At 34.7% G+C, this 21,956-nt stretch overlaps 3 protein-coding genes across 3 annotated transcripts in view; 2 read left to right on the top strand and 1 right to left on the bottom strand.

The window, feature by feature from the left end:
• Window positions 1-5,095, top strand: part of jv (javelin) — a 182,107-nt gene extending 177,012 nt beyond the window's left edge. The window contains exon 3 of the mRNA XM_076114756.1: window positions 215-5,095. Coding sequence (XP_075970871.1) covers window positions 215-4,850 — 4,636 coding nt within the window. The 3' untranslated portion in view covers window positions 4,851-5,095. The remainder of the gene's footprint in view (window positions 1-214) is intronic.
• Window positions 1-12,923, bottom strand: part of MCU (mitochondrial calcium uniporter) — a 242,304-nt gene extending 229,381 nt beyond the window's left edge. The window contains exons 1-2 of the mRNA XM_076114757.1: window positions 12,704-12,923; window positions 5,128-5,233 (exon numbers count right to left, since the gene is read on the bottom strand). Of these exons, the coding sequence (XP_075970872.1) occupies window positions 5,128-5,233; window positions 12,704-12,808 (211 nt within the window). The 5' untranslated portion in view covers window positions 12,809-12,923. The remainder of the gene's footprint in view (window positions 1-5,127; window positions 5,234-12,703) is intronic.
• Window positions 12,924-13,494: 571 nt separating this feature from the next.
• Window positions 13,495-21,871, top strand: Plap (phospholipase A2 activator protein). Its single transcript, XM_076114754.1, has 16 exons — window positions 13,495-13,704; window positions 13,780-14,013; window positions 14,702-14,895; window positions 15,364-15,505; window positions 16,253-16,410; window positions 16,958-17,099; window positions 17,435-17,615; window positions 18,107-18,216; window positions 18,298-18,387; window positions 18,714-18,878; window positions 19,238-19,361; window positions 19,509-19,569; window positions 19,813-19,938; window positions 20,203-20,348; window positions 20,670-20,794; window positions 21,207-21,871. The coding sequence occupies exons 1-16, from the start codon at window positions 13,568-13,570 to the stop codon at window positions 21,385-21,387; spliced, it is 2,316 nt and encodes a 771-aa protein (XP_075970869.1). The 5' UTR covers window positions 13,495-13,567; the 3' UTR covers window positions 21,388-21,871.
• Window positions 21,872-21,956: the final 85 nt, after the last annotated feature.

The raw sequence follows: 21,956 nt of genomic DNA, 5'->3' as shown, positions 1-21,956 counted from the left end.
TTAGCATTCCCTTTGATCATTGTTTTGATTAATGCAATATGTTGGCTATTAAATTTGTCCCAACTACATTTACAAATTACAATTATAATAACATCATTAGTTATAATAGTTACGCGTAGATGAATATCCTGTGATGAGTAACATATGACTTATTCATATTTATGATCACGTTTAAGACACTCAGAGTATTTATAAACACATCTTTTAATTTCAGGTTGCCAGGACGTGCGAAATACCAAACCAAAGAAGAAGTTCTGGAAAGCATCTACATTGATAGCACTGCTTCTTGCTTTGGTGATATAAACGCGCAAAAGGAAAACGAAAAACCAGAAAACACTGAGAACAGATCAGAAAAAGAAGAAGTTGTTTCAAGAAATGACAGTCATCATTCTAGATCAGTAAGTGGAAGTTGGCCTAATTTGAATGAAGAAACAAAACAAACTAATCTTTCTGAAGATAGCATTGGACATTCACGTAATCCAAGTGAAATTGACAGCTTAGATTCCAACTACGTCAGAAAACATTACAATTTTGAAGCTCACAGAAAGAATTACAAAGACAGCTCGCCAGAAACTGACCGATCTATTGCATCTCCTAATCCAAGTAAAGAGCTCTATGTAACTACGGATGAACACGGTACTGACAACGAAGATAAAGACAGATCTAAAATTAACACGCCAAAGTCATTCACAAACGACAGTTTAACGCGGAGCGACAAGGACAAACCACTGGAAATTGAACCCGTTCAAAACACAGAAACGTACGATCAGATTTCACTGAGAAGCAAAAAGAGCGAGAGAAAACAAAGCCCAGAACCAGAAAATGAATTACAAGTAAACGAAACGAAGAATGATAATGATACACAATCTTTAGCTTCCGAAAACGACGAAATTGTTTCGAGCCCTCCTGATAGTATAACTTCTTACATTTCTATTTCAATTGCTTCTTCAGACAAATCTCATAAGTTAGAGTATTTAGCAAATTCTCTTGCTGAAAAGATTGATGAATATTGCGATTCACAATTTAAAGAAAACACTTCGGTTACTTCGCACACTATAACTTCTGAAAATAATAATCAGGAAGCTGATCCTCTTTACACGCAAGTGAATAAAAAGAAGACTTTTGCTGATATTCGAAGAGATTCTTTCTTAAAGAAAAATAATAATTTGTTCAACGAAATATTGAAAAAGCAGAACAACGAAGTTTATGTTAGTAACACTTACATTGAAAGTGACACATACTCGACCAAAAGCCATTGCACTTCAAAAAATATCACAACAGAACCTTTTGTGACTACCCTCATAGAAAACCAATACTACTCTCTGCCTGATATAAATATAAGCAAGTGCTTAAGAAAATCAGAACGCATTGATGCTCAATTAAGAGAAGAGGACCCAGAAGATATACCTTGCGAGAATACCTACGAAATAGCACAAACTCATTTTCGGGAAATCTTATCGTCAAAAGGCACAGAGAACTACGGTCAGCTGAATAAAACTTTTGTCAAACCAACACATCACATTAAAATTCAAACAAATAACTGTATTTATCTTCCTGAATACTCAGAACCACAGTTGTTGCAGAATTTTACTAAACTAGAGGACGATCTAAAGTCTATTGTAACTATCGACAGTTCTAACGCCGACGAAAAAGACGCCAACTATTTTCGATCTGATAACCATCAGAACGAAAGAGAAATTAATGAAATAGAAGGAACTATACGCAACAACAAAATAATTACAAAGTCCGAAAGCCTAAAGATATCGAATTCTACTTACAAACCTGAGATACATATTACAAAAGCTTTATCGAACGATAACATAAATAGATCTTCACAAGACAAGAAGCCACGGACTGGAATTAAAAAGCATTACTCTCTTCGTCAAAGAGATCCTGCTGAAGACGAGACTGTACGCATTCCGAGTCCAGACTCAGTAGAAAAAAGCTTAACTAAAGTTATTGACTCTACTATAAAAACTCAAACAACTGAAGAAGCAAAAACACATTCTCTCTTATCACGAGTTCAATCCTTTAAAACTAGTGCAGAATCGAATATTGCGATAGTTCCACTTAGCGGTCACCAAACGATTGTTATTGATCCACCACTCACTCAGAAACCGAACGATAGTAGCCCTCATACGGCACCGACTCCTCAACGAGAACCACAAGCCAATACAACTCCAAAAGTCGACATCCTACATAAAGCAGAACCAATAATTATTTTGGATCCCATAGCGGAAGCTCCTAAAGAAATCAAGAAAACTACGACAGAAAATTGTATAGATACTTCGAGTTACTACACACCAAAAGATCCTTTTATAACAATAAAACTAAATAAAGTTGTCAAAACAACTATACCGAAACTTAAAAAAGAGACAAGTGATAAAATTGCTTTTGTTCAACACAGATTTGAGAAACCACCAGCAAAACTTATTATAAAGGATAACAATAAAAATAGTACTGAGCCACCAGTTTATACATTTAAGAAAGTCAGTTCAAGTATGACTAGGCCTCAGGTTTTGCAAGTAATTGATTCAAAGAGTAAGAAACAAAATACTCCACCAAAAATGGATAGCAACACTGAATCTAATGTCCTAGGTAATAAAAAGCCTGACAATACAGAACCGAAGGAAGAAAATAAACAGGTAACTTGTAAAGGTGATAATACAGTTAAAGAAAAACTAAACAATGCAATTAAAACAGACATAGAGTATCAAGAAAAATTAAATTCCGTCAAAAACTATTGGTCTAAACTTGTAGATAAAAACCCAGATGGTAAAGAAATTGTAAAGCAAGAGGTAAAGAGTAAATCAGAAGATTTAAACAACAACAATGACAGCAAAGTCGAAGCAGAAGAAAACAATCAAGAAAAATCTGACGAAAATAAATGCTTGTCTGAGATATCTGTCGGTAACATTATCAAGTCATTAGAAAGTGTTAAAATTGTTGACAGCATACGAAAAATCAGTCAAACCAAATTACAATTGTGGAAAGATGAAACCGAAAAAGTAAAAAGTGATTCTGAAATAGAGGAGTCAACTTTAGATAAAATCGTTAAGGAATCTGACCCAAACACTTATGACAAGAGCGAAGTGAAGAAATCCGAGTTAGATTTGTGTAGAGATACGCCAGAAATAGAAATCGTAGAGCTGAGCTGTGAAGATAACCAAAATCAGAAGACTCAAGCCACACTTATCAAAGCTAAGAGTTATGAAAAAGGATGTGACGATTTTGATCACGTTAGATACAAAGTGATGAAATCAGAATTATTCAAAAACAGTATGATTGCCAACTATCGCAAAGAAGCTCAATTCGACGGATTGCTACAATATTTACAAGACTACAGTTTTCAGGAATTGTTAGTTAATAACAACATTGTTATTATTGAACCAGTGCGAACAAAAGTTGAACCAGCTCCCAGAAAAAACACAGACACGTGTAAAATTCCAACGACATTACTAAAGAAAAACGACAATTCCGGTCAGACCGATAAACCGAAAAATGCTGTTCGGCGACATTTCTTTTATCATCCCATCCGAGTAAATAAAGAGATAATTGAAGAAGAGCTACCAAACCCAGACACTGTGAAAAAAGTCAGAAACTTGTTCGAAGATACTTTGAAAATGAAAAGTCCTATGACCCATGATCCACCACTCATCGAAGAAAACATCGGTCTAACGAGGAGAGCCACATCTTACAGGAACCTAAGCGAAGAGTCCAAAGGTACTAAAAACGGAAGAAAGAAAGTTATACGGCAGCTAACAATAGACACCAATTTCGGTAATAAGAAATGGGATAATGCCAGTCTTTCTAGTGGAGTGTCCAGCGGAGATCTCAGCTCAAACAACGAATATGAAAACGATGCATTGAGTCCCTACTCGCAGAAAAATTTAAAAGATACTGTCTACAGTTCAAGCGACGAATATTTATGTGATTCCATGAATCAGGACTTTTGCTGTGAAAGCCAATATGTTAGCCCCGACATTTTAAGGAAAATTAGAGAATGTGGAACTTCAGTTACATACTACGGAGGTAAAGTAATGAATTCGAAAACCGGTTCAAATGTCAGTCCTATGACAAAAGCGATAATGGAGGAAATTAAGAGTCTTCAAAAAAATTGTAGTCGTGACTGTTATTCGTGTCAAACCAAATGCCGAGGAGATAAATGTTCTTGTCTGATAGCAGATAAACACAGGCAAATGCTTTCTGAGAAAAATAACGCCAATGCAACTTCAGAACAAGTTAAGCCAACACAAGAAAAAAGTCCACGAACAGAGGCATTTCCAGGATTTAAATTCAAGTTAGTCAAGTCAAACAGTTGTAGCAGCCGACTAGAGCTCACCGGTACTGACGATAGTAAAAATCCCAGGATGAAGTTTAAGAAACAGACATCAAAAGAAGACCCGCCACTAGTTCACGATGATGAAAACTCAGTAAAAAATAAAATCTGTAGACTAGAAAGCTACAGTAAAGGTATAGTTAAAACTCCTTTTGAAAACAAAGACAACGAAATTAAAAAAGACGTAGTAAAGAGCAAGATTGAAGCTATTAAGAAATATGAAGCAAGTGTTAAGAAAGTTGAAGTCCCGCAACCTATCATTGCAGAGATCAAAAAAGAGGAAGTTATCCCAGAACAAAAGGAAGAATGTTCGGAAAATAACAAGACTGGAGCACAGGCTGATAAGCAGGCGGCTAATTCGCACACTTTCGAAAAGAAATTTTACTACGTAAATGATAATTTAGACCAGGGTAAAGTCACCCCCGGAAAATTTGGAGAAATGGTCTTTGAAGAATTTGAAGTTTTAGAGTCGTGTTACGATAGTTTAAATAGCAATAAGTCATTAAAATAATGAAATATACATATTATCATAAGCTTTTGCTTACATAAAATGTGATCTGTATTCAAATAACACTATTAAATTATTGCTAGTAAATGTAGTACCTATTAATATAAATATTTAGCTTATAAACATGTATCTAATTTAGATTTTAGATATATTCTTATAACATAGAATAGCTGTTAACATTCCCAATCAAAGTGTACCGTATTATGGTGATGGTCTCTTAATTTCTGTATTAAATGTATTTTATGAATGCTGTGAGTTATTTCTTGTCCTAGATCCTTACCCTCAGATTTTTCGGTGTCGACTTTTGAAGAAGTTTTGGATCCATGTGCGCATGCACTTGTGAAGAAACAGCGGCGCGTGGGCCGCCACCGACGACACCATGACTCCTGATAACAAAAAAAAAATCATTTAATAATAGGGCTAAAGACAATCCTGTACTATAATTACCTTATTCTAGACAGAAAGCTCAGTTAATAGACCGATTTTTCAAATTCAACAACAGGCATAAATGTGTCTTTTACATAATCAGTATGTTTATAAATACCAAACAATATCAAGTTCAACAAATAGATAGTGCAGAATGAATCAGACTAATGTCTATTCTATCCATAAAACATTCAATTAAATCTGTATTATGGGTCTATTAATGTCAATAGATGTGCATCGTATCCATGTTTTGACTACGAGTTGGCATCCCGACGTTATAAATTTTCGCACTCCCCTCCTAAACGAAAACAGTGCAGACGCTAAACAAATACGCAATAAGATTTACACTAGATGAATATTATTATATTATTCCAATGACTCATTCCTTGATACTATATATTTTTATACGTCTCGTGATAAAACAGTAGAACTGAGTTGCAATTAGTTAATTGCTTTTCCACTAATTACTTGTATACTAATGAACTACATAAAATTTTCACAGTTGAATGTTTGTATGGTTTGTTTTATTCAATTGGTTGTTCCTTTAATGTCTTTTACGGGAATTCATACAATACTATATAATGTGTACATTAAGAATACAGCAAATTGATGAACACTAAAGACTTTTTAAAATACATAAAAGATGTAGAAGACAATGTGTTTAAAGACAAGCTTACATAAAGTACAACTATACGCCATAAATAATCTCTAAACGCGCCTGAAGAATGATTTATACACGTGTAACACTAATACCTCTTAACTCATTGTTAGTAAATCTATTTTATCACTAAGCACTTCTTATTATTTAAAGAGTATAAACCTGTCATAGATAATTCTAATATTTTAAGACGTATGCAACGAAACCTATATAAAATAGGTGTTATCTGGCAGATTCAGAATGTATTGTAAACTACGGTTTACAGTGGTGGCTTATCTTGAAAACAGTTATTGGGTCTGTCTCGGTGCCAAGAGACGGAGTTTTATAGTTCTAGCGACGACGGAAGTATGGCAACTGATGCACAACGCCTGCAGAACTACGATAACGTTTACACTTTGGACCCATTATGCAATAAAAAATTGACTAGGATTTAGAGTTAAATGGAGTTATTTCTTCTGACAGGCGTTATTCATAGTTCAGGTTTGCTTCACACATATTCGGTACGGCAATATTTATCGAACAAAAACTCAACTCACTTCTTCGGCTTGTGCCGATCGGATTCATCTTCACGTCAAATACTATTTAACCGCCCGGCTAGGCCGGCTAATGCCGAATCGAATGTGTGAAGCCAGCCACCCCGTGTTTCTGATGGCATATTGTATATTGCTGTCTAGTTTAATTACTTAGTACAAAATGTCCAGGTCATTATGCTCCCATAAACGGTAATGAGAATGGCTATCGATTCGGTAAACACCATGCCAGACAGGCAGCTTCATTATCACAGACTGGCAGATTAATACATCATTTGAAAATCTTATCAGCTGACACGGACGTTGCAATATTCCTGCTACATAAAAATCTGTATAAAGCTGTTATCGTACATGAGCACTATGGGATGGACTACATAATAAATTATTTGTGAATACGAGAAGTATAGGAGGCAACGCCATAATTATTATCACGTAGGTAGTTAATTCGAGTAAATGTACTATTTTCCTCAAAACTTGGAACAAATTTAGTTCTGTTGTTCAGTCGAAAATCTGTATTTCGTTGAATGAATTACGATTAGACATTAAATAGTTAAATAACGACCAGGTTTACGTCACTACAATTTATTCTGGTACAATGAGTTTTGTATACTTTAGCTTGTTTTGATCAAGTTTGATCACTAAACTAACTATAAATAAATTAAATTAATTCATCAGCATTATTCGTGTATAAAATAAAGACGGAACTTGAAAAAAATAATTCATTGTTGGCATGAATCATGCAGAATGCTCGAATGAACGCGGCTGGGTCATTTTAATACAAATGCATTCACGGGCCGCGACTCTACAAGTATAAAACATTTTTGTATAGTCCATGGCAGGTCATTGACGGAGTATGATATCTTTTTGCAACTCTGTAAATGCCAGTAGCAGGTCTTGTATTTTATGAATTCGCCTAGGAGTAAAAACAACGAGCTCAATATGTAGCTTGTTAGTGAATCGTGACGTCAAGGACCTTTGTCGGGTCATTGAATGAGCGTGAGGACGTCATCATCAATAAGAACTGATTTGATGTCATCGCCACGTCAGTATCTCTCGAGTCAAGAATATCGGGCAGTATTGGCTCATATAATGTAATGCAATCCACGCGTTACTGAGCGCCATTAAATCGTCAGGACCTAATTAATTAGGTTGATTAAATAGATCTTAGCATTAACGCATTAAGATTATGATCTTAATAGCTACAAAGACTAATAGTAATATATTATTAATTATTTAATAAGTGTTAAGTACTTCTAGAATACTAAGATGTTGTGTATAGCAGAAAACTGTTTTTATATGTGAACACAGTATTAATTCATTAATTATAGTATTAAGGCGGCTTACTCAGATTCACCTGAATAAATCTTAGAATGTAAATAATAAAGAGACTTTGTATTACATCAATTTGAGTCAGATTATAACAACCAACTTGATTCTTGTAAAAAACCCGCTCATCCAAGTGTTGAACTTTCCACCTACAGCGTTCAAACATAACGGAACCTTCATTTTAAGTATATACCTACTTCAGATAGAAACAAACAATTAACCAAGGACTAAGAATTTAGATGTGACTATAAACCATCTGTCAAAAGGAAACTAATGACAGTATATTTTGCCTTATAAGAGCTGCGTAGCAACACAATGTAAAATATCTGCATTAGCCCTTAAACACTAACGCAATATGCAAAAATACTGCCTGCATAATAAAGCGGTTTTTACAGCATACTTTACGAAGAAATGTAGGTGTAAATGTGTTATCAAGTGAAGTTAAAGTATGTATGTATAATAGACAGGTTAAGAGCAATGACCCGAGGATTGATTGTGTACCTAAATAACCTTGGTGACATACATTTGTGTGAATCATTATGTTTAAGTTAACGTTATCGTTGGTTTATGGTAACTTGTTAACTGGAGTTGCAGCTGTTTTGCTATTTCAATAATATAAAGTTCAGTTTTCTAGATATGCCATGTTCAGTTTAAAAACGTGAGCTTGTTTTCTCTAAAACTGGAAAACAAGTCTTATTAAATCAGGACAGTGACACGTTTATAATCCAAAACATATTTTTTGAGATGCGTCAATTTATATAGGGCTAAAAAATATTGTGTAGATCGTCTTATTATTAATGACAAAAAATTTGGCTAACAATTCTTGAGTAATTCCCACGAAGACAAAGTGACGTATGTACTTGTAGCCGACTGCCAAATTACCAATGACGAATCACAATGGTTATTTTCAACAGATCTAAACTGATTTTAAGTGGTGAATAAAGACGAGTCATCGGAGCCCAATTGCATAAAAAAATCGGTTGAAAACGTTTGCGTGTATCTGAATCATAAAGTCACATTATCATTGGCCACCGTCTCGAAGAAACATTACGCTTACTTTATACAGTCGCCGCGCAGCTGTCCGGGGGGGGCTTCTTGGAGATTTTATATATTTTTAGAATTTATAATGCGAAAGTCGGTAAATATATATTTCTGTCCTGTCACGGCTAGACTGTTAAACAGATTAAGATGATTTGGATGATATTCCACGGTAGGATATATCGGTTTCTATCGACGCGGGCAAAAACACGGATAAATAAGATTGTTTAAATTGTTTGATACGGTTTTTCGCTGAATGGTGACTATGGACGATGGACATGGCCCTCAGTTAACAATATGAAGGAAACAATTGATATGCGTACTTGGCAACAGGCCGAAGTGACGTCATAAATTAAATCATATTAATTCTGTCTATATGGAGCGTATAATCAAATTACATACATACTTTACATAATACGATAGTTGATTAAACCGTATTCAATCAAAAATTATTAATTGTTATCAATTTCTGAGAAATGTCGAGTGTTTGTAATTATTGGAACATGGAGTCTGTGTTTAGAACGGCAACAGAAAAATTAAGAAAGGATTGCCTATCCGGAAAATAAAGTGTGATTGCCACCGCTGGTCAATAATAGGCAAGCATTATGAGTGGAATTCATCATTCATTGGTCATTTTATCTATTAAGATGTTTGTGCACCTGCAACTAAATGGATGTCAAAATTAAAAAAAAGCCCCTTATACTTGGCTCTTTCGTCAACCATTTTCAAAGTACACTTAGTCCTTATCAAAACGTTGAACCGGTCGTAAATAAAACAGAAATGCGTTTCTTGCGTGTAAATGATGTGAATTTGATTGACAGATTGAGACCAGGATAATGAGGTTGATGCAGTTTGATTTAAGATACGAGGTAAATTGAGGAGCAAGTAAGTCGTTTGAGTATGAAGAGAAGATGAGGCAAGTATATAATAACATATTTTGACATTTACTAACAAGATAGAATATTCTTAGATGACTGATACCACAATAGCGTTGACTTCCTAAAAAAACAGGAAAGTAAGTTATCAGAAATGCGTAATGTAAACAAAACTAGGTTCATTTCTACGAAAAGTTAAGACGGAAAAAAGCCCTGCAGTTAATAGAAAATTTCTGCAAAATATGACGGTGATTTAGTACTTATTTAGTTATAATATGGTTTTCAAAGACTGACATTTTAAATAGATTAATATCGTTCAATTGAATTTCTTAGAATTCATTCAATAGGAATTCCTTAAGTTTCTCCGTAAACCTTACTTAATAGATAACCATATACACACAAACTTATCTAAAGCAAAGACCGATATCACATCTAGATTATAATATTTACAAACACATTACGAATACAATTGGTATTAAGTTCCCGACTGCTACATGACTAATGTTTGATGGAGCTCGTATCTCAGAAAAGTGATTAATATCAAACGGAAAATACTGTGCGACTAGATCATAATATACCGGATACGTCACATCTCATGTGTCTATAGTAAACGTTATTCACGTGACCACGTCATAAATTGTCAAGTGCCTCTATTTGAGTGTCACTTCAATGGATATGTTTTTCATGTAGAAAGATTACATTTGTACATGCGAGATGTAAAATGTACTATTTAGATGACGGACACGCGAAAACTGATCTCTTGATTAGTTAAATGGCCACGTTTTGTATTTAGTACCATGCTTAATGATAAAATTCATAATTAATTTGACACTTTTATAGGTCACATTTTAATTATTTAAAATTTTAAAACTAGCAATACTTTGGCATGTAGAAAACCGACCATATAAGCAACGAATTCTCTTGCTACGCACATTGTATTTTTTCAGCAGAAATAAAATTATTCGTAATACAATTTCAATTTAAACTGGCCTCTACTTAACGACTGGTCATTACTAAAATAAGCTGAAAATTCAATAGTCTACGCAATTGACAGGTCGATGCTCCGCTACATTAGAAGGACAAGTGAACGAATGTACACTAACGTGAATAACTAATTCAGTTCTAGCTAATGGACAAAGATGACAATAATCCTCACGAAACTCGACAACCTACCTACATGAGTATAAACTGAAGCAGAATTACAGAATAGCCAGAATGTCTACATCGTTCTTGGTACATATATATTTATTTAAAAGAAATAATATTCTTGGAAAAATAAACAATACACCGCATTTGAATTGACCTTGAATGATTACGAATTCTCTCTTAACTACAGTAATATGCTTTAACTTTTTAGTTAAGTAAATAAGAGAAAAATGGACGAAGTTTTTTCAGTTCGCTGTGAAAATTGGTAAGTTAGAATTTTAGATTCGGCAATGTACTCATTAAAGAATTAGGATAGTCAGTGACGGTATACCAAAAAAACTGTACCGGCTGACTAACTGCATCTTGTAACGATATTACGGATGTTTACGATTACGTCTTGTTACTTACCTACGTAAGAAACCAATTTTCTTTAAACATGAGAATGTTTTACAACATTTTGTGAACAGTATTGAATAAAAGAACAACAGGATTATGATTTTATTGTAATCTTCGTCAGCTTAACATTCCGTTCAGATAAGATTAATATTGAGTGCATAAAATATATTTTTACAAATCAGAATTCGCAAGAATTATTTCATTTAAAATATTTCGAAAAGTTGTCAGTAAACTTGTTATTTTTTTCAACCTATTGTGATGAGTGATGAAGGTATTATACGACTTGTGAAGACTTGATTGACCTTTAAAAATATTCTTTTTAAAGGTAGCTGAATTTTACTGGTCTGACTTAGGTCTATAAGAATATTTAGTTAGGTACCTACCTATGTAAATTTTAAGGATATTTAAACTAGATAATCTTAAATCGTAAGGAAAGGTTAACACATTATTATTTTCGGAGGAGACAGCCCGTAAAACGTAAAGTTCTAGTCGAGAACACAGTGAAACAGATAATAGGTAATTTCTTTAAGTATAAATATTATTTTTGTAATAAATCACACATTCCAATAAGAATTATAAACTCGCAAACTACACAGTCAGGAAAAAAAACTTATGATGTCACTAGGTTATGTTAAAAAAATTGTGAAAAAACTTTACTGATGAGTTAGACACTAATTATTTTGGTGACCTCATACAAATGGCACCTAATTACTCTTATCAGAAACCTATTTCTACGTTGTGAATATTTTACAAGGCACTATAATACAACGTCCATTCCCTTATCTATGGACTAGCGTACACAAACAAAACAATGCCGTAATAACTATCTCTTGGGGCCACTGCACTGGCCACAAAATTATCAAGAAAAAAAATAGTCAATTTAATCTTGAATCTATCCCTGCATTATGGTTCTTCTATTTATCTATTATATTATGTCGATATTTTTAAATGTGAAATATTTGTGTTTATAAAAGATATAAAAATAAAATTATACCTATTCATGACCTAGCGATTAATAACATTCCTGGTGAATGAGGTACAATTACTCATTTTTAAAATTATTTTAATAAACGTATTTCTAAAATTAGATGATTATCACATGTTTGCTAAAGGATAACTCATAAAATTACGATAACAACAATAATACACAGGAAAATATTTTAAATGTGATGTTTCATTTTGGTCGGAACTACACGTTAATTAATTAGCTACTGTTTATTAATATTAAACATTTGATAAAGAGTCATTAACCCTGAACGTAATTATCAACAGAAAAAAAAACAATAACATAGATGCATTTGAAAAATAAAAACAATTTTTGACGTTTGACAGCTGCTATCGACATATCTATACCCCTAGGTACATGCACGTGCATATCAAAATCGGTCTGGGAAACAGCAATCATATATGAAACACCCAAATTTTAGCCTATGTAACCAAAGAAAAACATAAATTACTTACCCTGCTATTTGACAAATCCCTAAATATCGGTGATAAACACAAACCACGATTTATTTCTAATTTAGCTAACAGTCGGCACCTAGAAACACACACCGTCGACGCCATCTTTACACTACGTATGTACAACAGAGTAAGTATGTATAGTCTATAGTAACACCACACCGGTCACCGTACCGGCCACACTGGCGCCGCGGCACGAGAAAGTAGTGAGACGAGCCGCTGCTTAATGTTTTGTCAAACGAAAACACAATACATCTCATCTATAGCATAGCATTTTACTCCCGACAGCATCTTGTAATATGACCTGTAGAAAAGTACAGAAATAAATTTGATGATATATTTTCGCTTAATGTACTGTAACTCGCTGACGATAAGCCTCGCTACTGAAGTATCGCACAAAGAAACATATTTTTGACGTGTTTGCAAGTAGATTTCGATGTATTTTACTGTAATTAAATAGTAAATAATATAAAAACGTAGACTTCGATTATTTGTATCTTCAAACTTGGCGCTTTTAATTTATTAGTATTGTCAGCATGAAATTGTTATCAGAGATTCGTCCAAAAAACTGTTTATTAACGCTAAACATTAAAGAAAAATATTTTTGTTTATTACCAAAGTTATTGTAAAGCTGTGTATGTATTTAAATTTTTACAAAAATCTTTAAATTGTTGTGATGTGATGAGTTATCGCAAAATAAGCAGCTGAAATTCGCTTAAAATTATAGGTTTTGTCCTTTGCTTCTTATCAAAATTATTTGCCGCGATGTTGACAGCATACGTCAACATGACATGACAACTTTTATTCACCGCGATTGTTTCCGACTGATATCCTACGGCATTTTGAAAATAAATACGTTTTCCAATGGCTGTACCAGATTACAAATTAAGTGCTGTGTTGTGCGGACACTCACTGGACGTGAGATGTGTTGCGGCGACTAAAGAGTTTTGCATATTGTCCGCTTCACGAGATAGGACTGCGAAACTGTGGCATCCAGAAGGGTTAGTGGTGCTGACTTACTTTGTTTGTATGCGTATTTTTTTGTATTAAAACTAAGTTAAACTTTTCTTTTTCAGGGTGAAAGAGTTCGTCAACGTAGTTACTTATAAGGGGCATAGGAATTTTGTGTCGTGTGTTTGTTGGCTGCCGCCTTGTGAAGCGTATCCCGATGGTTTGGTAGTGACGGGGGGTAATGATAACATTATATTAGGATATAACCTTCAAGACGGCGCTGTGCAAGTGACGTTGGAGGAGCATGAGAACACTGTGTGCAGTGTTCAGGCAGGCAGAGACTTTGGCATCCTCTTGAGGTTAGTTAACATTGTAGTGTTGGAACAAAGAAGTTCGATTACACAGTGTAATATGAGTAAAAGTTTATAAAAAGTATGATGAATGATTTATTGTTAGTATAATCTGTTTGTCTTGTATTCTATTTGTAAGTATTCATATTACAAATTAACATCTTACTTGTTTAAGTTTTGATAAGAATATTTTGACTAATTTAACACAAACATATGATCTTTCATGAGAAATACAAAGTAATTCTCTAGGTATCTATGAAGTTTTGGAGCTTGTGTGTAGCACTTAAAAGCAATATTCCACACATTTTTATGAGTCAATTTACTAGCAAATCTGTGTAATTTGTTAAAGATACATGATACCAGAAGTTTTGAACAGACCACTTCATTCTGTCATCTGTAAATGTACAGTTACATATAAATATACAGTTAGAGCACTCAAGAACACTATTTTTTATCATATTTTAACTCAAGCTGAAATATGTTTTATCAGAATATTATATTATTTACCTTTGCAAACAATGATAGCATGACCAGTGCCAGCTATCTACATACTATAGTATGTAGTATCTTGTTCGAGTATACTACTAGTAGTAGTAGTAGTATACTAAACTAGATTTTAATTAGGAAAAAATCCCAAAAACATCTAAAGAGAAATATATGTAAGTAAACATTTCTAACTTTACTCTTCTACTTACAGTTCCAGTTGGGACAATACAGCAAAGATATGGAACCTGAACACTCCCAGGTCTGCTCCAAAGACCCTCAAAGGTCACCAGGCCGCTGTATGGTCAGTCATAGAGTTGTTCAATGGCACTTATGCCACTGCTTCGGCTGATAAAACTATTAAGTTGTGGAATAAGGCTGATTGTAGTGTGATTACTACTCTTACAGGTATGTTTGGGTTTATTTATTACTTATATACTTATATATTATATAGTTATGAATCCCAGTTTATGACAAGGTAGTAGAATAAATGATTAAAATAATCTGACACCAACAGAATACCTAATTATTATCAGCTCTGTTATTTTACTCAAATAACCAGAATAACAATTCTATTTCATTATACAATGATGTTTTTTTGAGAATGGTGTTAAAAGGTTCACCAACCTAAGAAATAAATGTTTTTAAGCAAGACTAGTTATAGTGGCTTGAGTCTCAGTGAGCTTTTTTAAGCCAATAAAATTAAAAGAATTTACTTCCACAACTATTCAAAAGTTCAAACAAAATAAGTCACAATGTATAAGTAATGTTCAATTCACTTTAAGGGAATTCCCCTGAGTATGAAAAAGATTAACACATTTTATCAAAGTGTTGAACTACATTTTTTAATATTAAAATGATAACCTTTTTTTTCAGGTCACACAGACTGTGTAAGAGGCATTGTAGTGGCCAGTCCTGAGACTTTCCTCAGTTGTTCCAATGATGCTTCCATTAAACTGTGGACTAATAAGGGACAGTGTCTCAACACATTCTATGGTCACACTAACTATATTTATGGGTAATTCCCCTTTCCATTTTATATATTTGTTTTCATTTAAATGTAGATAGTTACAGTTCAGGTTTAGGTTATGTAAATGATAACATATTTGAGTCGCTTTGGTTTAAAAAGATAGTAATGAAGCATAATTAGTCATATTTTAATATTGTAAACAAGTAGGTATATGAGATAGTGATTAAGCATGACACAGGAAATGACTTGTAGTCATTTGAGATAACAAAATACATATAATCGGAAAAAAACATGTGTTGTATAATAAAAAAAAACTGACCCTAAAATGTAGTTGACATGCAGTTGTTTTTACATATTTGTTATTGATATGGTTGCTATTATCAGCTCATGCCCAAAAACTAGTAGGTGAGGGCTATAGTTCTTTGTCGAGTGGTAGATCAGTCAATCGATTCCTCTGCACGCGTTTGCATTCTATTTAGTCTTCCGACTTCGATAAATTCTGCTCTTGTGATTCAACTGTACATCTATACTAATATTATGAAGCTGAAGAGTTTGTTTGTTTGAACGCGCTAGTCTCAGGAACTACTGGTCCGATTTAAAAAAATATTTCAGTGTTAGATAGTCCATTTATCGAGGAAGGCTATAGGCTATATATCATCACGATACGACCAATAGGAGCAGAGTAACAGTAAAAAAAGTAACAAAAATGGGGAGAATGATGACGCATTCACTCTTATGTGACGCAAGCGGAGTTGCGCGGGTCAGCTAGTTTACAATAATGATAATGTTGTGCAGCATCAGCATGAACCCGGGCGTGGCGGGCGGGTTCGCGTCGTGCGGCGAGGACGGCGCCGTGCGCCTGTGGGCGGGCGGCGACTGCGTGCGCGAGCTGCGGCTGCCGGCGCAGTCCGTGTGGTCCGTCACGTGCCTGCACAGCGGGGACGTCGTCACCGGTAACATACACACACTTCTACCTCATACATGCACTGTGTAGTTCTACCCACTCATTTTCTAAACTAGACACTAATCACCAATCAATCTTAGTCTAAAGACAAAATATTGGGTCGGGGAAAAGTCTTTTCGTATTATAGTATGTATGAACTTGTAATAAAATCTCTTTGGCTTCAAGAATCACAAAGGAGTACACTGTTTAATGTTCATTAGGTTTCTTTCAGTAAGCTTGTGAGGTACCTAAATATCGAGCTTTTTTGTGTAGAGAAGATTTTATTACAAGTTAATACATACTATAAAGCAAAAAGACTTTCCCCAACCTAATACTCAAATGTTAGATTTATATGTTTCTCGCATAGTGTCATATATAATTAATAATTTTAAGTAAAATCTTTAAAATAAACATGATTTTTCAACTGAATTAATAAACTTGACTCTGCTTTACACTTACACTTTACAGAAAATACTTTAATTTTGGACCATTCCCATGGTTTACGAAACACTTTGGCACAATTAAGTTTATTAATAATATCCGTTATTTTCTCGCAGGGTCAAGTGATGGTTTAGTTCGTGTATTCACTAAAGACCCGGCGAGGTACGCGGATGAAGCAACATTGAAAGCCTTTGAAGAAGAAGTACAGAAGATGCAAGCTGCTCAACAACAGGAAATTGGTGGATTCAAACTCTCAGAGTATGTACTAATTATGTTTACAAATTACTATAACTACTCCTGACCAATTCTGACCTGACAAATCTAGTTGTTGTAGTCTCTATGTCAAGTAAAGTAAATATTAGATGGCATCTAGCCACGGTTCACACCCAAACAGTTTGCCTAAATTAGAAAGTCAAGTTCGCAATGACAAAAAAAATATATAGATATTTAAAATAAAGATATTATAAATTAATGCCAGAAGTTTAAGTCCATTTGTAAAAGCTTGCCTCAACTTCATTAATGCTAAGTAGGGACAAAAGATTTGACAGAATACCTTAGCAATAAATTCATGTCTATTCTTTAACTACTCTCAGATTACCCGGTCCCGAAGTCCTGCTCGAGCCGGGCAAGAGCGACGGTCAGACGAAGTTGGTCCGTCGCGGCACTAACGTCAAGTGTTACTCGTGGAGCGCGGCCGAGAACACGTGGAACGAGATCGGTGACGTCATGGGCGCCAACCCCGCCAGCGAGGGCAAGACTATGTATCAGGGCAAGGTAGGGTTCATTTTTATTTTTGCATCAATATTACCCTATGTTAAAGCCATCTAGATTGGACACGCATAAAAGGAGTTAGGGAGGGTTGGTCCGACTGCTGGGCAAAGGCCTCCCCCGTTTTTGCCTTTGGTGGGACAGTACAGTCTAACAAAAAAAATACCCTATGAAAAAAGCTCAACATAATAATATATTATGCGTTTTTAATGATAGTAAAACTTTACTTGGTTATGCGTTGTCATGTATGACAAGATGTATGGTTGTAAATGCGGCAAGGGAAGTTTGTAAGGATCGTACCATGGCGTTATTTGGTCTCTGCCTACCCCTATAAGAAAAACGTGATTTCTTTGCGGAACAGATATTTGTGTAATTCAGATGTACATAGATGTGCTTTCTTATCGATATTTTTTAATACATAAGTATACCATATAGGGATCATTAATCTATCGGATCACTAAATTGTTGTTGATCAAATGTATTTGTTATGTTTGCAGGAATACGACTTTGTATTCAGCGTGGACATCAAAGACGGTGCGCCGCCTATCAAATTGCCCTTCAACCTGACTGAAGACCCTTGGGCCGCGGCTCAAGCGTTTATACATAAGTAAAACAATTGACTATTATCTTACAAATTATTTCCTTTTTGTTGTGTAACGTTACATTGTATTATTTTGTTTTATTCCAGAAACGATCTTCCTCAAGTGTACTTAGAACAAGTAGCAAACTTTATTATTACTAATGCAAAATTGGACTCACAACCTGCGCCAAGCAATGGGTAAGTGTACCTTACCATACAGTCAGTTTTTTTTTCAAGTAGCTTATACCTCTCATTGGCTATACAGCCATAATTAAATTTGTAGGTTTGATAGGAATTTCAGCAAATACTCATTATAAAACTTATTCATCCTCAGTAGTCTGCACTCAAGTTAGTGTCTCTTATTTTTGCAGCACTTGTCATTCTTATTGACCAGGGCTCAGACGAGTCTTATTTAATACCTACTGTTAGAAATTTTGCCATCAAAAATGTTGCCATTTCGGCTTGGAGCCGTCTCTACCATTGGAAAAATAAACTAATATATTTGTTAATTTGTGTGCTCATAGTTTCGCGGACCCGTTCACGGGCGAGTCCCGCTACGTGCCGGGCAGCGGGTCGGTGGCGGGCCTGCCGCCGCCCTCCGCCGCCGACCCCTTCACGGGCGCCGGCGCCTACATGACCGCCGCCGCCGCGCCCGAGAACAAACTTATACCACACGACTCTTATATTAGGTAAGGTAACATTTTAAAATTTTTACTTTACTATTAATACCCTAGGACTCTTTTGAGTGTGATCTGAATTAAACTTACGGAGCGTTTAAGAGTAATATAATCCTTTCGAAGGACCGTCCGCATTGCTCTAAAACGCTCATAGAATGGTCCGTACTCCGTGCGAAGCGATCCATAACACTAAAACCAGGCTAATTGAGTAGTCGTAACCGACGATACACCTCTAGTCAGTCTACTGGCTAATCCAAATTTGGAATAGATTCCCTAAGGCAAGTTTATAATTTCACAAATAAAGTTGAATTTCCATTTGGCTAAGTTTTGCTAACTATTTGAGTTCAATGTTATTGTTATTTGTTTCTCAGGTTTGATCAAGCTAATCTGAAAGCGATACACGACAAACTAAAGGAGTTTAACAGTAAAGTGGGTGACGGACTGAGCGCTATGACGGAGGAACAACTCGAAACTGTTGTTAAATTGTGCGAATTGGTGAGCTTTACAATATTTATTTACTTTTGCATCATAGATAAAAGAAAAAGTATTGTAAATTAAAAAAATATATATTGTTTTCTTTTTATCTACATAAACAGCTTTTCATGGTGGATTGTTTTGTCATTGATTTTATTTTTATTTCAGAACAATACATATACAAACGAAACTATTGCCTTATTGAAGAAAATGTTGGAGTGGCCAAAAGGTACGTAAAAGAATGAAATCATGAACTTACCCATATTTATAAAAGTACTTGTGTTTCACTCGAGGGTACACGTGTTGACGTTGAAATGCACTATCTAGCGCCCAACCACCAATCATTCATCATCATCTTAACTTAGAACATAAAATTATTTAAAAACGTGCTTTATCTAAAGATATTTTGATTTTTTTTTCCTGCAGATGCTGTAAATGTTATAATAATATGTAATCGATTTGTTTGTTTCAGAGATTCTATTCCCGGTGTTGGACGTGACGAGGTTAGCTGTAAGAAACAAAGATATCAACGGGCAAATATTCGACACCGCTTACGGACCGTCGTTCGTTAAATACCTATTGACTCTGCTTACGCCAGGTATGTTAATGTAGCTTTATTTTTTATAACAAAAGGTTGACAACATAGAATATGTGTACTTATTCCTAGAACTAGATTTACAATGTCAATCGCGATCAGATTCACTGCATAGTTAAATAACCTCACATTTGAGGATTTGTGGGGAAACTTAATCACGGGCTGTGAAAGTAAATTTAACATATCTTTGCTTTGCTCAATAAATGTCTGCTAAAAGTATGTAACAACATATTCTATGGTTTTTAAACTAGCATTGTACTTTTACAGATAATTTGCCAGCGAACCAAATGTTAGCGATGCGAGTGCTAGTGAACGCGTTCACCGACTTGCCCGGAGAGATGTTGGTGCTGGCGGCGCGGGAGAGTGTCGTGCACTCACTCATATGTCTCACGCAACTCAATAATAATGCGCAGGTAACGTACTTTGTTTATATTTATTCGTATTGCTTTTGGTAAATGCGAGTAATAAACTAAAAGTTTGTATGGAACGTACCAAGTGCCGTTCTTTAGTGTCTGTCTACTCCTGTGGGGAGGAGACGTGATTTTACGTACGTAATAGACTCATAGTATGAAGTATGACTGATATTAATTTCGTCAGCTAAATTTTGTCACAACTGTAAGCACTGTAAACATTCGTATTTTGTGTAAATTGCTGATTACAATGTACCTCATATGTAACTCAACTTTAGCCCACATAATAGTAAAATAAATTAATGTTTCTCTTCTATTCTGTAGATCGCAGCAACATCTCTTCTGTTGAATCTTTCGGTTGCGCTCGCACAGCAACCTGACAGCGTCGACCTCGCCGACTGTTTGGTGCAGCTACTCAATAGAATTACCGATAATGAAGCTTATTTCAGGTAAATATCATATAAAACAATTTGAATTCTAAAAAAAGTTTTATGGTATGAATTTAATAATCCTTGAACATAACATAGCGATAAAAAGTATCAGCCCCTTAATAAAGTCAAAATAAATAATTTATTCATTTATAATCAAATATCAGATTTACTATACCTATTTTACCTAATTTGCTTTCTTATGCGCTTAAACAAAAATATCCGAATATTCATGCCCAAAGTGATATCAATGGCATTTATTTATTTTTTTTCGGCTTCGTCAACAATCAGCTTAATATTATTATTATGTTTATTTGTAAAACCGCATAAAATGTAGGTACACATTTTTTTAAATTTACCTTTAATAGATCGGTACGGTACAGAACCTTGTTTTTTTTACATATGATGATACGTATAATGTTTCTATTCACAGAGGTTTGGTCGCCCTCGGCACTCTCCTAGCCGAATCTCCGAACAAGTTGCAAATACAAACAAGAATAATATCGAACACGCAACTGCACAATCGTCTCAAGAGAGACAGCGCTTCAAGCTCCACGGACGCCAACCTCGCCAAAATCACGTCTTGTTCTCAACAAATCATCAGACTTTTATGAACATACATCATCTCTCAAATACTCCATAAGGCTGTTATTTATATTAGAAATAATAATATCATTTTATACTTTCTTAAAGTCCCCTCTGATTATAGTTGATGTTGGCTCAAATTTAGTTGCGCCTTTTTTTGTAATCAATTCGAGTATAGAGAGGTATTGTTGGTACTTGCGGTCCGTTTCATAAATGTCTTTGTGTCTAGATGTTTATCGTGTTGTCCTTTCTGAAGATATAGATACCTTTAGCGATTTGTTTAGACGTTATGAAGCGGGCGCTAAAAGGCTTAGTAGATAAGGGATACATTCTTTGCGTACACTCTTATTGGCAAATATAATACATGGGTATTATATAAGCAAATGAATTTTGTGATTCAGATAAAGAACACGACTCTGTAGTGTGGTTCCTGATTAATTTACTAGTTCTTTTACTAAGAAGAGTTCAGAATCAGGGTATATTTACTGTGTCTAATAAGATCCCTTCTTCCATACATCTTACCTAATAAAATACAAATGAATTGATAGGTAAGTTTAACCTTTTTTGGGTAAAAATGTTTAATTTTGTAAGTAAAAGT

Source organism: Anticarsia gemmatalis, chromosome 5 (genome assembly GCF_050436995.1).
Source record: "Anticarsia gemmatalis isolate Benzon Research Colony breed Stoneville strain chromosome 5, ilAntGemm2 primary, whole genome shotgun sequence".
In the NCBI taxonomy this organism is placed as follows: domain Eukaryota; kingdom Metazoa; phylum Arthropoda; class Insecta; order Lepidoptera; family Erebidae; genus Anticarsia; species Anticarsia gemmatalis.
This window is presented reverse-complemented; position numbering and strand designations above follow the sequence as displayed.